The sequence below is a fragment of the Oncorhynchus tshawytscha genome, linkage group LG21 (assembly GCF_018296145.1).
Source record: "Oncorhynchus tshawytscha isolate Ot180627B linkage group LG21, Otsh_v2.0, whole genome shotgun sequence".
Taxonomy (NCBI): domain Eukaryota; kingdom Metazoa; phylum Chordata; class Actinopteri; order Salmoniformes; family Salmonidae; genus Oncorhynchus; species Oncorhynchus tshawytscha.
Genome location: NC_056449.1, coordinates 37,560,861 through 37,581,605, shown reverse-complemented (window position 1 = coordinate 37,581,605; position 20,745 = coordinate 37,560,861). Strand labels below are relative to the sequence as shown.

General features: G+C 42.6%; 1 protein-coding gene across 1 annotated transcript in view; it reads right to left on the bottom strand.

Moving 5' to 3' along the window:
• The window catches only part of LOC112238133 (transforming growth factor-beta-induced protein ig-h3), a 34,272-nt gene that overhangs the window by 8,699 nt on the left and 4,828 nt on the right, over positions 1-20,745 (bottom strand). Inside the window, exons 3-12 of the mRNA XM_024406722.2 lie at positions 16,116-16,180; positions 15,741-15,898; positions 12,764-12,928; positions 12,116-12,262; positions 11,588-11,729; positions 10,392-10,604; positions 9,533-9,670; positions 9,211-9,353; positions 8,065-8,201; positions 615-745 (exon numbers count right to left, since the gene is read on the bottom strand). Coding sequence (XP_024262490.1) covers positions 615-745; positions 8,065-8,201; positions 9,211-9,353; positions 9,533-9,670; positions 10,392-10,604; positions 11,588-11,729; positions 12,116-12,262; positions 12,764-12,928; positions 15,741-15,898; positions 16,116-16,180 — 1,439 coding nt within the window. The remainder of the gene's footprint in view (positions 1-614; positions 746-8,064; positions 8,202-9,210; positions 9,354-9,532; positions 9,671-10,391; positions 10,605-11,587; positions 11,730-12,115; positions 12,263-12,763; positions 12,929-15,740; positions 15,899-16,115; positions 16,181-20,745) is intronic.

Genomic DNA, 20,745 nt, shown 5'->3' with positions numbered 1-20,745 from the left:
TATATACACTACATATATGACATAAATTATATACACTACACATATGACATACACTACATAAATTATATACACTACACATATGACATACACTACATAAATTATATACACTACACATATGACATATAAATTACTACACATATGACATACACTACACATATGACATACACTACACATATGACATACACTACACATATGACATACACTACACATATGACATACACTACACATATGACATACACTACACATATGACATACACTACACATATGACATACACTACACATATGACATACACTACACATATGACATACACTACACATATGACATACACTACACATATGACATACACTACATATATGACATACACTACATATATGACATAAATTATATACACTACACATATGACATACACTACACATATGACATACACTACATATATGACATAAATTATATACACTACACATATGACATATACTACATACACAACATACATGGCGGAGAGGTATCTGTTATAATTATCCTAGTCTTACATTACCAGACCTCAACCCTGTATTCTCGTTTGAGACGGGCTTTGTTCTAGAAAAACTAGAATGTCTGGAGCCAGGGCTGTCCTTACCCATGAGTTTGTTGAGGTCAGCCTTTGGCAAGGCGCTGAAGGCATCGTTGGTGGGAGCGAACACGGTATGGGGACCGGCCTGGTTCATCAGCTCTGTCAAGCCAGCCGTCTGGATGGCACCGACCAACAGACTGGAATAGAAGGGAACACACACTTAGAAAGACCACCCTCAGAGCAACAGAGAAGACTTGACAACTGACTGATTTCCAACACACACAGTTTGCTAAAAAAAACAAACATCTTCAGAGGAAGAAAGAGGACTTCAGTTGACTATTGGGAAAGTTTTTACCACATCGAAGAGTTGTGGTTTCTGATGTGCCAAATATACCAAACATGTATCAGTTGAATCATGGCAGAACAGAACAGATCAATGGTAGTGAAAACACAGAGTAAACGGAAAAGAACCAGGACTCTGAACGTGGGTGGAAATGAAGCAGCATATTGCCTTTTGAGCTTTTCAGTTCTGGAAAAACCATTAAGATGCTTGGAGGTCTATAGCTACAGAAGAAGAACACACGCTGTGCTACGTAGGCAGAAGCTACACTGTTAAAATGAAGTGTATTGTAACACCAAAACCAGTGGCAACTGAGCTGCCACCAACTTGAAGGAGACAAAAACCTTCACTTTGCTTCAGTATTGAAACACATCATCCTGAGATGTTCTGAAACATGACAAGGTGTGTCGTAACACAACTTAATCAAGTGTTGTGTAACACCTTGCCAGGGACTAGGACCACTAACCGAAAAAAGATTGAAAACACTATTATGGTGTTTCGTGTCCTGTTCAGCGCAGAATTAGATACCGTCTCTATTGGTGTAGTTTCCTCTCTCTAAAGCTTATAAACCCCATTATGATGTTTTGAATCCTGTCTAGTGCAGAATTAAATCCCCATGTCTGGTGTCTTAATGGTAACATTGTTTTATGTATTTGATAATTTGCCATTTTATACCGGTTTGGCAGGCACTGTGTTTAAACCACCGGCACTAACTGGATGTAGAACTGCAAGACATGAGGATTCTGTACTTGCCTCTTCCACTGACAATCGTGAATGTCGGAATGGGTTCTGTGCTCATTGAACGTCAATGTCTTGACGGTTCCTGATATGCGTTCATCACGATCCATTACACCTCGTGCACAACAAGCTTAATACTAATTTAGAAATATACTTTTCTTTCTTCAAAACATTCATACCACATTGTGTGAAAGAATCAAAAAGTCTTCTTTTTTTTATTTTTATTTATAAACCACAATCCTCTAAAAACAGAATCACGTGGCAAGATAAGGAAATGCAATGTGGTTTTAAACAAATGATTTCCAATGAGTTCAATCTTGTTGGTTATACTCATGAAAGATAATTATGTTTTTAACAACATATTCAGTTTGATTCTTTTTTTACATTATTTTTGGTCAATTGAAATGAATAAATCATTGAAATGACTAGCATACATTTAAAAAAAAAAAGAAGACAGTTATGAAATGAGAAAAGGGACACAGATAAGATGGGAGAAACAGACTGAAGGGTTGGAACAGGTGATTACAGGTAGATGGGAGAAACAGACTGAAGGGTTGGACAGGTGATTACAGGTAGATGGGAGAAACAGACTGAAGGGTTGGAACAGGTGATTACAGGTAGATGGGAGAAACAGACTGAAGGGTTGGAACAGGTGATTACAGGTAGATGGGAGAAACAGACTGAAGGGCTGGAACAGGTGATTACAGGTAGATGGGAGAAACAGACTGAAGGGTTGGAACAGGTGATTACAGGTAGATGGGAGAAACAGACTGAAGGGTTGGAACAGGTGATTACAGGTAGATGGGAGAAACAGACTGAAGGGTTGGAACAGGTGATTACAGGTAGATGGGAGAAACAGACTGAAGGGTTGGAACAGGTGATTACAGGTAGATGGGAGAAACAGACTGAAGGGTTGGAACAGGTGATTACAGATAGATGGGAGAAACAGACTGAAGGGTTGGAACAGGTGATTACAGGTAGGTGGGAGAAACAGACTGAAGGGTTGGAACAGGTGATTACAGGTAGATGGGAGAAACAGACTGAAGGGCTGGAACAGGTGATTACAGGTAGATGGGAGAAACAGACTGAAGGGTTGGAACAGGTGATTACAGGTAGATGGGAGAAACAGACTGAAGGGTTGGAACAGGTGATTACAGGTAGATGGGAGAAACAGACTGAAGGGTTGGAACAGGTGATTACAGGTAGATGGGAGAAACAGACTGAAGGGTTGGAACAGGTGATTACAGGTAGATGGGAGAAACAGACTGAAGGGTTGGAACAGGTGATTACAGGTAGATGGGAGAAACAGACTGAAGGGCTGGAACAGGTGATTACAGGTAGATGGGAGAAACAGACTGAAGGGTTGGAACAGGTGATTACAGGTAGATGGGAGAAACAGACTGAAGGGTTGGAACAGGTGATTACAGGTAGATGGGAGAAACAGACTGAAGGGTTGGAACAGGTGATTACAGGTAGATGGGAGAAACAGACTGAAGGGTTGGAACAGGTGATTACAGGTAGATGGGAGAAACAGACTGAAGGGTTGGAACAGGTGATTACAGGTAGATGGGAGAAACAGACTGAAGGGTTGGAACAGGTGATTACAGGTAGATGGGAGAAACAGACTGAAGGGTTGGAACAGGTGATTACAGGTAGATGGGAGAAACAGACTGAAGGGTTAGAACAGGTGATTACAGGTAGATGGGAGAAACAGACTGAAGGGTTGGAACAGGTGATTACAGATAGATGGGAGAAACAGACTGAAGGATTGGAACAGGTGATTACAGGTAGGTGGGAGAAACAGACTGAAGGTTTGGAACAGGTGATTACAGGTAGATGGGAGAAACAGACTGAAGGGTTGGAACAGGTGATTACAGATAGATGGGAGAAACAGACTGAAGGGTTGGAACAGGTGATTACAGGTAGATGGGAGAAACAGACTGAAGGGTTGGAACAGGTGATTACAGGTAGATGGGAGAAACAGACTGAAGGGTTGGAACAGGTGATTACAGGTAGATGGGAGAAACAGACTGAAGGGTTGGAACAGGTGATTACAGGTAGATGGGAGAAACAGACTGAAGGGTTGGAACAGGTGATTACAGGTAGGTGGGAGAAACAGACTGAAGGGTTGGAACAGGTGATTACAGGTAGATGGGAGAAACAGACTGAAGGGTTGGACAGGTGATTACAGGTAGATGGGAGAAACAGACTGAAGGGTTGGAACAGGTGATTACAGGTAGATGGGAGAAACAGACTGAAGGATTGGAACAGGTGATTACAGGTAGGTGGGAGAAACAGACTGAAGGTTTGGAACAGGTGATTACAGGTAGGTGGGAGAAACAGACTGAAGGTTTGGAACAGGTGATTACAGGTAGATGGGAGAAACAGACTGAAGGGTTGGAACAGGTGATTACAGGTAGATGGGAGAAACAGACTGAAGGGCTGGAACAGGTGATTACAGGTAGATGGGAGAAACAGACTGAAGGGCTGGAACAGGTGATTACAGGTAGATGGGAGAAACAGACTGAAGGGTTGGAACAGGTGATTACAGGTAGATGGGAGAAACAGACTGAAGGGTTGGAACAGGTGATTACAGGTAGATGGGAGAAACAGACTGAAGGATTGGAACAGGTGATTACAGGTAGATGGGAGAAACAGACTGAAGGGTTGGAACAGGTGATTACAGGTAGATGGGAGAAACAGACTGAAGGGTTGGAACAGGTGATTACAGGTAGATGGGAGAAACAGACTGAAGGGTTGGAACAGGTGATTACAGGTAGATGGGAGAAACAGACTGAAGGGTTGGAACAGGTGATTACAGGTAGATGGGAGAAACAGACTGAAGGGCTGGAACAGGTGATTACAGGTAGATGGGAGAAACAGACTGAAGGGTTGGAACAGGTGATTACAGGTAGATGGGAGAAACAGACTGAAGGGTTGGAACAGGTGATTACAGGTAGATGGGAGAAACAGACTGAAGGGTTGGAACAGGTGATTACAGGTAGATGGGAGAAACAGACTGAAGGGTTGGAACAGGTGATTACAGGTAGATGGGAGAAACAGACTGAAGGGTTGGAACAGGTGATTACAGGTAGATGGGAGAAACAGACTGAAGGGCTGGAACAGGTGATTACAGGTAGATGGGAGAAACAGACTGAAGGGTTGGAACAGGTGATTACAGGTAGATGGGAGAAACAGACTGAAGGGTTGGAACAGGTGATTACAGGTAGATGGGAGAAACAGACTGAAGGGTTGGAACAGGTGATTACAGGTAGATGGGAGAAACAGACTGAAGGGTTGGAACAGGTGATTACAGGTAGATGGGAGAAACAGACTGAAGGGTTGGAACAGGTGATTACAGGTAGATGGGAGAAACAGACTGAAGGGTTGGAACAGGTGATTACAGGTAGATGGGAGAAACAGACTGAAGGGTTGGAACAGGTGATTACAGGTAGATGGGAAAAACTGACTGAAGGGTTGGAACAGGTGATTACAGGTAGATGGGAGAAACAGACTGAAGGGCTGGAACAGGTGATTACAGGTAGATGGGAGAAACAGACTGAAGGGCTGGAACAGGTGATTACAGGTAGATGGGAGAAACAGACTGAAGGGTTGGAACAGGTGATTACAGGTAGATGGGAGAAACAGACTGAAGGTTTGGAACAGGTGATTACAGGTAGATGGGAGAAACAGACTGAAGGGTTGGAACAGGTGATTACAGGTAGATGGGAGAAACAGACTGAAGGGTTGGAACAGGTGATTACAGGTAGATGGGAGAAACAGACTGAAGGGTTGGAACAGGTGATTACAGGTAGATGGGAGAAACAGACTGAAGGGTTGGAACAGGTGATTACAGGTAGATGGGAGAAACAGACTGAAGGGTTGGAACAGGTGATTACAGGTAGATGGGAGAAACAGACTGAAGGGTTGGAACAGGTGATTACAGGTAGATGGGAGAAACAGACTGAAGGGTTGGAACAGGTGATTACAGGTAGATGGGAGAAACAGACTGAAGGGTTGGAACAGGTGATTACAGGTAGATGGGAGAAACAGACTGAAGGGTTGGAACAGGTGATTACAGGTAGATGGGAGAAACAGACTGAAGGGTTGGAACAGGTGATTACAGGTAGATGGGAAAAACTGACTGAAGGGTTGGAACAGGTGATTACAGGTAGATGGGAGAAACAGACTGAAGGGTTGGAACAGGTGATTACAGGTAGATGGGAGAAACAGACTGAAGGGCTGGAACAGGTGATTACAGGTAGATGGGAGAAACAGACTGAAGGGTTGGAACAGGTGATTACAGGTAGATGGGAGAAACAGACTGAAGGGTTGGAACAGGTGATTACAGGTAGATGGGAGAAACAGACTGAAGGGTTGGAACAGGTGATTACAGGTAGATGGGAGAAACAGACTGAAGGGTTGGAACAGGTGATTACAGGTAGATGGGAGAAACAGACTGAAGGGTTGGAACAGGTGATTACAGGTAGATGGGAGAAACAGACTGAAGGGTTGGAACAGGTGATTACAGGTAGATGGGAGAAACAGACTGAAGGGTTGGAACAGGTGATTACAGGTAGATGGGAGAAACAGACTGAAGGGTTGGAACAGGTGATTACAGGTAGATGGGAGAAACAGACTGAAGGGTTGGAACAGGTGATTACAGGTAGATGGGAGAAACAGACTGAAGGGTTGGAACAGGTGATTACAGGTAGATGGGAGAAACAGACTGAAGGGTTGGAACAGGTGATTACAGGTAGATGGGAGAAACAGACTGAAGGGTTGGAACAGGTGATTACAGGTAGATGGGAGAAACAGACTGAAGGGTTGGAACAGGTGATTACAGGTAGATGGGAGAAACAGACTGAAGGGTTGGAACAGGTGATTACAGATAGATGGGAGAAACAGACTGAAGGGTTGGAACAGGTGATTACAGGTAGATGGGAGAAACAGACTGAAGGGTTGGAACAGGTGATTACAGATAGATGGGAGAAACAGACTGAAGGGTTGGAACAGGTGATTACAGGTAGATGGGAGAAACAGACTGAAGGGTTGGAACAGGTGATTACAGGTAGATGGGAGAAACAGACTGAAGGGTTGGAACAGGTGATTACAGGTAGATGGGAGAAACAGACTGAAGGGTTGGAACAGGTGATTACAGGTAGATGGGAGAAACAGACTGAAGGGTTGGAACAGGTGATTACAGGTAGATGGGAGAAACAGACTGAAGGGTTGGAACAGGTGATTACAGATAAGATGGGAGAAACAGACTGAAGGGTTGGAACAGGTGATTACAGATAGATGGGAGAAACAGACTGAAGGGTTGGAACAGGTGATTACAGGTAGATGGGAGAAACAGACTGAAGGGTTGGAACAGGTGATTACAGGTAGATGGGAGAAACAGACTGAAGGGTTGGAACAGGTGATTACAGGTAGATGGGAGAAACAGACTGAAGGGTTGGAACAGGTGATTACAGGTAGATGGGAGAAACAGACTGAAGGGTTGGAACAGGTGATTACAGGTAGGTGGGAGAAACAGACTGAAGGGTTGGAACAGGTGATTACAGGTAGATGGGAGAAACAGACTGAAGGGTTGGAACAGGTGATTACAGGTAGATGGGAGAAACATACTGAAGGGTTGGAACAGGTGATTACAGGTAGATGGGAAAAACAGACTGAAGGGTTGGAGAGGGGAATTTAACTTCGGTCTTCGGTTGGGAGAGGGATGATGTCTCTCATCCGGGGGCGTTACTGCTAGACAACGGGTTTAGCGCGATTTGCATTCATTTTTATTAAGTATATGTTTTTTTGTGTGTGTGTTAATTTCAATTAACCCAAGAATAATTTTTAATATTGTGGCTGTGTGATTGAGTGGATAAAAATCAGAGGAAATGTACCACCGTAATGCCCCTCCTGTTTCTAATCTGTATAAATAAAGCATTGAAAAAATAAAAGTGGAAAAAAAACGATTCTCCATAGGCCTCCTCCATCAATCAATATTTAGACTATTAAACCATTTGCATTTCTAAACTGATTGTATGAGAACTTCACGTGTTTTGATGTTGCCTTTTACATTCACTGAAACCCCCAAAAGTGTTTCACAACACTATATTCAGGTTGAAGAACCACTTTGGGTGTTTCAGAGTACTTCTGTTTTAAAATCTATGATGTGTATCATACCATTTACATTGGGTTTACATTCAAACACCCTCCAAACACCAGATTTCAGTTTAGGTGTACTACTTGTCATGTTTTCATTACACACCCATGGTGTTTTGAGACTTTTGATTTTTACACTGTACCCTCTTGTGCATATGCTACATCTACATACGTCTGTTCTTATTCTTCTGAAATAGAATCATGGTGCCTCAAGATATTATTAAAGAAAACCTTGGTAAGCCTTTCCATTGAATCATTCACTGATTCATTGACTCTCACCTGAATCGGTCATCAGACTTCAGGACATCCATGATGGTGCCCATTGGGGGAGTCAGGACCTTGTCGACTGTGAACATGCTGCCAAAACGTCCGGTCTTGTCGTGGGCAGCGATACAGGAGTTCTCTATGCACAGGCTCTGTTATTGAGAGAGAGAGATAGAGTGTGTGAGTGAGTGAGTGTGTGAGTGAGGTTAGAGTCATGTTTGATCTACCATCACCATGATTGCATCCCATTACCTCAATCAATCAAATATATTTATAAAGCCCTTTTTACATCAGCCGATGTCACAAAGTGCTATACAGAAACCCAGCCTAAAACCCCAAACATCAAGCAATGCAGAAGCACAGTGACTAGGAAAAACTCTCTAGAAAGGCCAGAACCTAGGAAGGAACCAGGCTATGAGGGGTGGCCAGTCCTCTTCTGGCTGTGCCGGGTGGAGATTATCTCTCTCTCTCTCTCTCTCTCTCTCTCTCTCCACATCCTCATACTGTAGAATGAGAGAGGGACTCTCTTGTGTCATTGGCTCAACATCTGTTTTTGAGATTATAACTTCACGTAATAGGCCTTCTTCCCTGAGTCATTTGGAGAATGTTAATATGAAAACAGCACAATCACGCTTTGTATAACTTGGTATAGTGTATTTTGGGTAATCTATGTAATGAGTTAGCCCTTAGGAAGAGAGTAATCTACATAATGAGTTTACCCTCTTCCTAAAGGTTATCTACATAATGAGTTAACCTTTAACCTTTAGGAAGAGAGTAATCTACATAATGAGTTAACCTTTAGGAAGAGGGTAATCTACATAATGAGTTAGCCTTTAACGTTTAGGAAGAGAGTAATCTACATAATGAGTTAACCTTTAGGAAGAGAGTAATCTACATAATGAGTTAACCTTTAGGAAGAGAGTAATCTACATAATGAGTTAACCTTTAGGAAGAGAGTAATCTACATAATGAGTTAACCTTTAGGAAGAGAGTAATCTACATAATGAGTTAACCTTTAGGAAGAGAGTCATCTACATAATGAGTTAACCTTTAACCTTTAGGAAGAGTATTGTCTTCTCTTAATTCAGCTCAACCTGAGTCTTTTGCATCATGGGATGCCCGCTGTAGGTCCTCCAGAGGGATTTGATCTGTGGTACTTACATTACGGTAGACCAACACTCTGAGTTTGATTCCTCCCAGAGTCTCTAGCTCTTGTCTGTGGTACAGTACACCGGAAGACAGTTGCTCCTTCAGGATGTGGTTCTTCAACAGCTTCTTCAGCTCACCAGTCATCGTCACACCCTCTGTTAACAATAGATACAGAAGTTATTAGATTTATGAAATGGCTCAAGAATCATGGCTAAAGTCACTCCTGTTTGGTAGCATAGAGAGAAGGAGACAGAGAGGGAGACAGACAGAGAGGGAGAGAGAGATGGAGATGGGGGGAGAAAAAGATGGAGGGAGCGCCATCGATCAATGATACCTTTGAAAGCTTCATTCTGAGGGGTCAGGATGGTCAGAGCCTCTGAGCCAGAAAGGTGGGAGCCAAGACCAGCATCAACAAACAGCTTGGTCGCTGTGGTAATGACAGATCCCTGGGCCAGCTCCAACAAGGTTTTAGCTTAAAAAGAGATCAGTACATAAATGAACATTTCTCATTGAACAGAGATGGAGAAGACTCTTCATTAAGTAGCCTTGAGGTCTTGTCTCAACATGAACCATTGAGTTGAATCTACTTTATATTCGCTGCAGTAGCATTCCATACAGACACACGTAGACTAGACTCAACTCCTATGGCAGTCGGAGACCTTCTCAGACTCTCAACTCCTATGGCAGTCAGAGACCTTCCAGACTAGACTCTCAACTCCTATGGCAATCAGAGACCTTCTCAGACTAGACTCTCAACTCCTATGGCAGTCAGAAACCTTCCAGACTAGACTCTCAACTCCTATGGCAATCAGAGACCTTCCAGACTAAACTCTCAACTCCTATGGCAGGCAGAGACCTTCTCAGACTAGACTCAACTCCTATGGCAGTCAGAGACCTTCTCAGACTCTCCTATGGCAGTCAGAGACCTTCCAGACTCTCAACTCCTATGGCAATCAGAGACCTTCTCAGACTCTCAACTCCAATGGCAGTCAGAGACCTTCTCAGACTAGACTCAACTCCTATGGCAGTCAGAGACCTTCTCAGACTCTCCTATGGCAGTAATCTCCTAAAAGAAGGCAGAAGTCCAATAGTTATATATATATATATTTATATATATTATATATATAATAGCCTTATATTTTGGCATTGACGCAACAACTATCAACTTAAGGATCTGACTTTGATTTGAATACCCGAGTCTGGGATGAGGAGCTCGTTGATGTAGTGGACGACTCCGTTGGTCCCCAGCTGGTCTTTCTTCTGGATGATGGCCTTCCCGTTGAGGGTCATGTCACTCCCATCACAGCCCACCTCTAGAACGGTCCCCTGTAGGGTCTCCAGGGGAGTACCAGATGTGATGGACTCTGCACACTGCATGTTCTTCAGGATGTGGTAGTTCAGCAGGTCTGGATGGAGAGTACAGACACAAGTAGAACTTAGTTCACGTTAATAAGTCATTGGGTTCCCATATCCGATATCTATCTCCCTGTTCTATATCCAATATCTATCTCCCTGTTCTATATCCAATATCTATCTCCCTGTTCTATATCCAATATCTATCTCCCTGTTCTATATCCAATATCTATCTCCCTGTTCTATATCCAATATCTATCTCCGTGTTCTATATCCAATATCTATCTCCCTGTTCTATATCCAATATCTATCTCCCTGTTCTATATCCAATATCTATCTCCCTGTTCTATATCCAATATCTATCTCCCTGTTCTATATCCAATATCTATCTCCGTGTTCTATATCCAATATCTATCTCCCCGTTCTATATCCAATATCTATCTCCGTGTTCTATATCCAATATCTATCTCCGTGTTCTATATCTAATATCTATCTATCTCCCGTTCTATATCCAATATCTATCTCCGTGTTCTATATCCAATATCTATCTCCGTGTTCTATATCCAATATCTATCTCCCGTTCTATATCCAATATCTATCTCCCCGTTCTATATCCAATATCTATCTCCCTGTTCTATATCCAATATCTATCTCCGTGTTCTATATCCAATATCTATCTCCCTGTTCTATATCCAATATCTATCTCCCTGTTCTATATCCAATATCTATCTCTATCCCTGTTCTATATCCAATATCTATCTCCCCTATTCTATATCCAATATCCAATATCTATCTCCCCGTTCTATATCCAATATCTATCTCCCTGTTCTATATCCAATATCTATCTCCCTGTTCTATATCCAATATCTATCTCCCCGTTCTATATCCAATATCTATCTCCCCGTTCTATATCCAATATCTATCTCCCCGTTCTATATCCAATATCTATCTCCGTGTTCTATATCCAATATCTATCTCCGTATTCTATATCCAATATCCATCTCCCCGTTCTATATTCAACTGTCCTGAGATTCACCTCTCAGAGCCACGGGGTCTCCTAGGATCCTCTTGAGCATTTCAGGGGGGATCTTCTCGAAGGCTTCGTTGGTTGGAGCGAACACCGTGTAGTGACCATCGCTCTCCAGCATTTGGGTCAGACCAGCAGCAGCAACAGCAGTCTAAAAAACATAGAATCACAAACTGAATCAACACGGAATCAAAACTGAATCACAAACTGAATCAACACCGAATCAAAACTGAATCAACACCGAATCAAAACTGAATCACAAACTGAATCAACACCGAATCAAAACTGAATCAAAACTGAATCAAACTGAATCAACACCGAATCAACACTGAATCACAAACTGAATCAACACCGAATCAACACTGAATCATATCATATGTTCATCATGTATAAAATGGTAAGAGAGTTCTGTATGATATACTCTTCTGTGAATGAATGAATGAATGAATGAATGAATGGATGAATGAATGAATGGATGAATGAATGGATGGATGAATGGATGAATGAAGCGACAAACTGCTAAAGTCGTTTACTTACACGAAGAGTCTCCAGATCATCATCGGTGTCGATGAAAGTGTGCACGTTGTTGGTAACCGCGGTGATGACTCTGTCCACGACGTGCACGATCCCGTTGGTCGCATGCTGGTCTGTTTTCACCAGACGAGCACAGTTCACTGTTACAATCTGCAATGACAAGAGAACATTTTGTGATCTTTTGTTCAGCCGGCTTTTCGATCGATGGTCTACGTGACCATTTGAAAGATTACCAAAACAACATATCTGTTCATGTTTTGTTGTTGAGCTGTCTCTCTAGAGGTTCCAACTTGCACAAACATATCTGTTCATGTTTTGTTGTTGAGTTATCTCTCTAAAAGGTTCCAACTTGCTTGGTCATATTGCACAAATAGATCTGGGACCAGGCCAAGTCACAACATCATATACCTTCCAATCACAGGAGGCTGGTGAGGGCAGGGTGGCTCATAATAATGACTGAAATGAAGTGAATGGAATGCTATCAAACAGATGGAAAACCCTGTGTTTGATCTGTCGATACCATTCTTCTACCATTCAATACCATGCAATTCCAGTCATTACTATGAATCCGTCCTCACCCAAATGAAGGTGCTACCAGCCACCGGTGCTTCCAACAAATTGCAACATTAACATTGGACAGATGCTACTCACTCCGTTGGGGTAGTGGTGGATGTGAACGTTGAAGTCTTGGTACATGGAGGGGAAGGCTGATCCGTGCTTCAGGTCCTCAGAGGTCAAACGGTGGTTCACCATGTGGTAGTGGAGCGCGTTGAGCAGCTCAATATTCACGTTGCTCACCAGAGCATCCAGGATTTCCTACATAAAAACCAGAGTCATATTTTCATCAGATTAACAAATCAGTCACAAGCTAACAATATATAGTAAACAAAAAAATATAAAACGCAACATTTAAAGTGTTGGTCCCATGTTTCATGAGCTGAAATAAAAGATCCCAGAAATGTTCTGTACGCACAAATTGTTTATTTCTCTCAAATGTGCACAAATTTGTTTACATCCCTGTTAGTGAGTATTTCTTCTTTGCCAAGACAATACATCCACCTGACAGGTGTGGCATATCAAGAAGCTGATTAAACAGCATGATCATTACACAGGTGCACCTTATGCTGGGGACAATAACAGGCCACTCTAAAATGTGCAGTTTTGTCACAGAACACAATGCCACAGATGTCTCAAGTTTTGAGGGAGAGTGCAATTGGTATGCTGAATGCAGGAATGTCCACCAGAGCTGTTGCCAGAGAATTGAATGTTAATTTCTCTACCCTAAGCCTCCTCCAATGTTGTTTTAGAGAATTTGGCAGTACATCAAACCGGCCTCAACAGCAGACCACGTGCATTGTGTCGTGTGGGTGAGCGGTTTGCTGATATCAACGTTGTGAACTGAGTGCCCCATGGTGGCGGTGGGGTGGTATGGGCAGGCATAAGCTACGGACAACGAACACAATTGAAGTTTATCGATGGCAATTTGGATGCGCAGATATACCGTGATGAGATTCTTGAGGCCCATTGTTGTGCCATTCATCCACCGCCATCACCTCATGTTTCAGCATAATAATGCACGGCCCCCATGTCGCAAGGATCTGTACACATTTCCTGGAAGCTGAAAATGTCCCAGTTCTTCCATGGCCTGCATACTCACGAGACATGGTCACCCACTGAGCATGTTTGGGATGCTCTGGATCGACGTGTATGACAATGTTCCAGTTCCTGCCAATATCCAGTAACTTCGCACAGCCATTGAAGAGGAGTGGGACAACATTCCACAGGCCACAACAGCCTGATCAACTCTACACGAAGGAGACGTCGCGCTGCATGAGTCAAATGGTGGTCACACCAGATACTGACTGGTTTTCTGACCCACGCCCCAACTTTATTTTCTTTTTTAAGGTATCTATGACCAACAGATGCATATATGTATTCTCAGTCAAGTGAAATCCATAGTCTAGGGCCAAATGAATTTATTTCAATTGACAAATTTCCTTATATGAACTTTTGTTGCATGTAGCGTTTATATTTGGTTCAGTATACACAGTGCATTTGGTAAGTATTCAGACACCTTGACTTTTTCCACATTTTGTTACATTATAGCCATATTCTAAAATGGATTAAAACATTTTTCCCCTCTCATCAATCTACACAATAATGACAAAGTAAAAACAGGTTTTTAGATGTTTTTGCAAATGTATAAAAAACAAAAACCTGAAATATCACATTTACATCAGTATTCAGGCACTATCCTCAGTACTTTGTTGAAGCGCCTTTGGCAGCGATTACAGCCTCGAGTCTTCTTGGGTATGAATGACGCTACAGCTATTTTCAGGTCTTACCAGATATATTCGATCGGGTTCAATTCCGGGCTCTGGATAGGCCACTAAAGGACATTCAAAGATTTATCCCGAAGTCACTCCTGCGTTGTCTTGGCTGTGTGCTTAGGGTCGTTGTCCTGTTGGAAAGTGAACCTTCGCCCCAGTCTGAGCCCTGAGTGCTCTGGAGCAAGATTTCATCAAGGATCTCTGTATTTTGCTCTGTTCGTCTTTCTCTTGATCCTGACTAGTCTCCCAGTCCCTGCTGCTGAATATTATCGACACAGCATGATGCTGCCACCACCATGCTTCACCGTAGGGATGGTGCCAGGTTTCCTCCAGACGTGACGCTTAGCATTCAGGCCAAAGAGTTCAATCTTGGTTACATTAGACCAGAGAATCTTGTTTCTCAGGGTATGAAAATCCTTTAGGTGCCTTTTGGCAAACTCCAAGCGAGTTGTCATGTGCCTTTTACTGAGGAGTGGCTTCTGTCTGGCCACTCTACCATAAAAGGTCTGATTGGTAGAGTGCTGCAGAGATGGTTGTCCTTCTGGAAGGTTCTCCCATCTCCACAGAGATGGATGGAGGCAACTGTGTTCTTGGAGACCTTCAATGCTGCAGAAACAATGCTGCAGAAACATTTTGGTAGCCTTCCCCAGATCTGTGCTTCAACACAATCCTGTCTCGGAACTCTACGGACAATTCCTTCGACCTCATGGCTTGTTTTTTGCTCTGACATGCACTGTCAACTGTGGGACCTTATATAGACAGGTGTGTGCCTTTCCAAATCATGTCCAATCAATTTGAATTTACCACAGGTGGACTCCAATCAAGTTGTAGAAACATCTCAAGGATGATCAATGGAAACAGGATGCATCTGAGCTCAATTTTGAGTCTCATAGCAAAGGGTCTGAATACTTATGTAAATAAGGTATTTCTGTTTTATATTATTGATACATTTGCATTTTCGCTTTGTCATAATGGGGTATTGTGTGTAGATTGATTAGGAAAATGTAATTAAATGTAATCCATTTTGGAATAAGATTGTAACGTAACAAAATGAGGAAAACGTCAAGGGGTCTGAATACTTTCAGAATGCACTGTATATATTAAAAAAGACATGAACTTGGTTATAGCTACTGCCTCTAAAAAGGATCTTTGAGGTTGTGTGGTTGGTTAGGCTGATAACACGTAGTCTGGGGTCAGAATAATACAACATCTCTAGATGCAACAGGATTGGGGTGAATTATATTTCATTTTCTGGTTTCTCTCTCAGTGTATCCCTCTCCTGTGAAGATGAGACTCACAGTGGGTAGGGCCGCCCAGGCCTGGTTGCTGGGAGCGAAAAAGGTGAAGCTCCCTGGTCCCTCGATCTCCTCCCTCAGCTGAGCCCTCTCTGAGTACATCTTAGTGGTGGCGGCTCCAACCACACCCAGCGTGTTGTAGATGTTCACCAATGGCAGGGCTGGGAAAAAAATACACTCTTAAACGTCATATGGGGGAATGTATGAAAATCAAATGTTGACTTGATGGATGTATATTTCACAACCAAAGTGAGATGCCATGTTTCGTTTGACCAAGCCTCTTGTCCAGAAATAATTATCCTAAATTGATAACTAGATGTGGCATCATACGGATAGTAAGTAACTGAGCTATAACTTGATTTGCATATTTCTTCTTACCAGCAGGACAACCCTTCTCTCCTGAAAGCTTCTCGTAACCGGGGCAACACTCATAGCTGATCACCCTGTCGACCAATAAGAACACAGGTTGAGGATGACTGCAGCCAATCAGAGATGAAAACAACAGGTCAGTTTCTCATTACGCTTTCAAATCAAAAGACTCTAGCCTTCTCCCAGATATTGTTTGTGTTGTCTTGCCACAAACAGATCTGTGACCGGGCAAAAAAAGATTGAGCAATGTGTCTTAGGCTAAATGATTCAACCACATGCTATACACAAAGTTCTGCCATTTTGTGCATTTAAGATATTTCCACAATAAATCTAAACTGGGCTCAGCTGGAAGGTCATAAAAGCTCATTTCCTCAGAGAGAGACAAAGAGGGAGCAGAGGAATCCACTGACCCAGGGTTGGCCAAAGGAAACTCCAAAAAGGGGACTAAGGGACCGATACTGAGGCTCCCGTCCAGTAAAAACAAAAGGAGAACAGACAAGCGAAGGTGTACCACTAAGCTACCAGATAAAAATGTGAACCTTAACGCTACGTAAACAATAAGTGGTCTATCTCCACGAAAAGGAAGCTTTTAACTAGCTACAGTTGAAGTCGGAAGTTTACATACACTTAGGTTGGAGTCATTAAAACTTGTTTTTTAAACCACTCCACAAATTTCTTGTTGACAAACTATAGTTTTGGCAAGTCGGTTAGGACATCTACTTTGTGCATGACGCAAGGAATTTATTCAATTGTTTACAGATGTCACGCCCTGACCTTAGAGTTCCTTTTTATTCTCTATGTTTGGTTAGGTCAGGGTGTGACTCGGGTGGGGAAGTCTATGTTGTCTATTTCTTTGGTTTTGTTCGTGTGTGTGTGTGTGTGTGGTTCCCAATCAGAGGCAGCTGTCTATCGTTGTCTCTAATTGGGGATCAGATATAAGTTGTAATTTTCCTTTTGGTTTCTTTTGGGGGGGGGATCTTGTTTTCTGTTTAGTGTTTTTGCCTGACAGAACTGAGCGCTTTCCTTTCCGCTTTTTGTCATTTTGTTGGAGTGTTTTTTTGAACATTAAAATCATCAACACTTCCCACGCTGCACCTTGGTCCACGCTTCATTCAACAAACGAGAGCTGTTACAACAGACAGTTAGAATCACTTCTAGTTCACTGTGTATCACAGTTCCAGTGGGCCAGAAGTTTACATACACTAAGATTACTGTGCCTTTAAACAGCACTGAAAATTCCAGAAAATGATGTCATGGCTTTAGAAGCTTCTGATAGGCTAATTGACGTAATTTTAGTCACTTGAAGGTGTTCCTGTAGATGTATTTCAAAGCCAACCTTCAAACTCAGTGCCTCTTTGCTTGACGTCATGGGAAAATCAAAAGAACTCAGCCAATACCTCAGAAAAAAACATTGTAGACCTCCACAAGTCTGGTTCATCCTTGGGTGCAATTTCCAAACACCTGAAGGGACCACGTTCAGCTGTACAAACAATAGTACGCAAGTATAAACACTATGGGACCACGCAGCCTTCATACCGCTCAGGAAGGAGACGCGTTCTGTCTCCTAGAGATGAACGTACTTTAGTGCGAAAAGTGCAAATCAAACCCAGAACAGCAGCAAAGGACCTTTTGAAGATGCTGGAGGAAACAGGTACAAAAGTATCTATATCCACAGTAAAACAAGTCCTATATCGACATAACTTGATAGGCCGCTCAGCAAGGAAGAAGCCACTGCTCCAAAACCGCCATAAAAAAGCCAGACTACGGTTTGCAACTGCACATGGGCACAATGATCGTACTTTTTGGAGAAATGTCCTCTGGTCTGATGAAACAAAAATGGAACTGTTTGGCCATAATGACCATTGTTATGTTTGGAGGAAAAAGGGGGAGGCTTGCAAGTCGAAGAACACCATCCCAACAGTGAAGCACGGGGGCGACAGCATCATGTTGTGGGGGTGCTTTGCTGCAGGAGGGACTGGTGCACTTCACAAAATAGATGGCAACATGAGGGAGGAAAATTGTGGATATATTGAAGCAACATATAAAGACATCAGTCAGGAATTTAAAGCTTGGTTGCAAATGGGTCTTCCAAATGGACAATGACCCCAAGCATACTTCCAAAGTTGTGGCAAAATGGATTAAGGACAACAAAGTCAAGGTATTGGAGTGGCCATCACAAAGCCCTGACCTCAATCCTATAGAACATTTGTGGGCAGAACTGAAAAAGCGTGTGCGAGTAAGGAGGCCTACAAACCTGACCTCAGTTACACCAGCTCTGTCAGGAGGAATGGGCCAAAATTCACCCAACTTATTGTGGGAAGCTTGTAGAAGATTTAAAGGCAATGCTACCAAATACTAATTGAGTATGTAAACTTCTGACCCACTGGGAATGTGATAAAAGAAATAAAAGCTGAAATAAATCATTCTCTCTACTATTATTATGAATAAAGTGGTGATCATAACTGACCCAAGACAGGGTATTTCTACTGGGATTAAATGTCAGGAATTGTGAAAAACTGAGTTTAAATGTATTTGGCTGAGGTATATGTAAACTTCTGACTTCAACAGTACATTCGGTGGCAAGTTCTTCATACAACCAGAAAACAAGCAAAATGACGAAAAGGATGCTAGTCCATTGTGTAAACATTAGTATTACTAATCCAACAGTGGGACACATAGGTTATAGTGTGGAACACACAGTGGCAATATTAACAATACATAACACATAAAAAAAGACAAGGCAAAAGCTGTGGAAAACTACACAAAAATAATTTGGCATTTTGCAGCCCCTTGCAAGCCCTACACTCCAACCCAAGTACTCCCAAGGGAGGTCAGATCCCACTCAGATCAGTCAAAGCTCTTTAGCAGAGTACCTGCCCATTTTCTGAAAACATCTGAACCCCTCTCTTCAAACTGTAGCCCCACCCCCCCATAGCTTCTTTACTGAGGAAAATGTAGGAAAGGGAGATACCAGTTGTACAACTGAATGCCTTCAACTGAAATGTGTCTTCCACATTTAACCCAACCCCTCTGAATCAGAGAGGTACGGGGGGGCTGCCTTAAATCGACATCCACAGTGCACAGGGAACAGTGGATTAACTGCCTTGCTCAGGGGGGCAGAACAGATTTTTTTACCTTGTCAGCTTGGGGATTCAATCCAGCAATCCCAATGCTCTAACCACTAGGCTCCCTGATGCCCCAGGAGGCTCTAACCACTAGGCTCCCTGATGCCCCAGGAGGCTCTAACCACTAGGCTCCCTGATGCCCCAGGAGGCTCTAACCCAGGCTCCCTGATGCCCCAGGAGGCTCTAACCACTAGGCTCCCTGATGCCCCAGGAGGCTCTAACCACTAGGCTCCCTGATGCCCCAGGAGGCTCTAACCACTAGGCTCCCTGATGCCCCAGGAGGCTCTAACCACTAGGCTCCCTGATGCCCCAGGAGGCTCTAACCACTAGGCTCCCTGATGCCCCAGGAGGCTCTAACCACTAGGCAATTTACTATGACTGACATATGTGATTGTCACACCTAGCTATTTTAAGATGAATACACCTAGTGTAAGTCACTCTGGATAAGTGACTAAAATGTCAAAGAAGACAAACTCTGAGTCCTAACATTGATGAAAGTCAATGGAAAACTACCTGAGCCAGATACAGTCTATACCCACATGTTACGTCAACCCTAGTTAACCACACCATCCCCTTCAAGCATAATGAACTATACTGTATAAGCTGTTTAAGACCAGACAATGATCTGAGCTACTGTTATACTCCTAAGGAGAGGGTAGTTGGTAGCTCAGAAACATGGTTAGGGGACAATCCTAACATTCAGCGAGGGGGGGGGGGCGACCCCTGTAAAACACAGTAGCCAGGAAACCAGCCCAGACTGATTATCAAAACAGATGATCACTCAACTTAGATTTTTTTTCTCCGCAAGCATAAACAAAGATGGTAGCCATGGATTTCTGTCTAAATAAACAGCAAGGTTGTAGAATTCCAACACTGTGTACATTGAGATGTCTGAGTGTTGAAGCAAGCTGTCCACCATGTAGAAGTACTAAAGAAGTACACTGAAGGTCCATTTGACTTTACGGGGTCCATGTTGACATCAGCATGCTAGATAGATTTGGATTCCCCACACAGTCATCTCTCACTTTGGCTTTATCTTCATAGGTACTGTATCAACATATATATATATTTATGTTTTCTTGCTTTATTGATTAAGAATAGACAACAAAAAAACGTTTCTTTCCCAGACAATATAACAAGATCAAATCAAATTTTATTTGTCACATACACATGGTTAGCAGATGTTAATGTGAGTGTAGCGAAATGCTTGTGCTTCTAGTTCCGACAATGCAGTAATAACCAACAAGTAATCTAACTAACAATTCCAAAACTACTGTCTTATACACAGTGTAAGGGGATAAAGAATATGTACATAAGGATATATGAATGAGTGATGGTACAGAGCAGCATAGGCAAGATAGAGTAGCTGATATAGAGTACAGTATATACATATGAGATGAGTATGTAAACAAAGTGGCATAGTTAAAGTGGCTAGTGATACATGTATTACATAAGGATGCAGTCGATGATATAGAGTACAGTATATACGTATGCATATGAGATGAATAATGTAG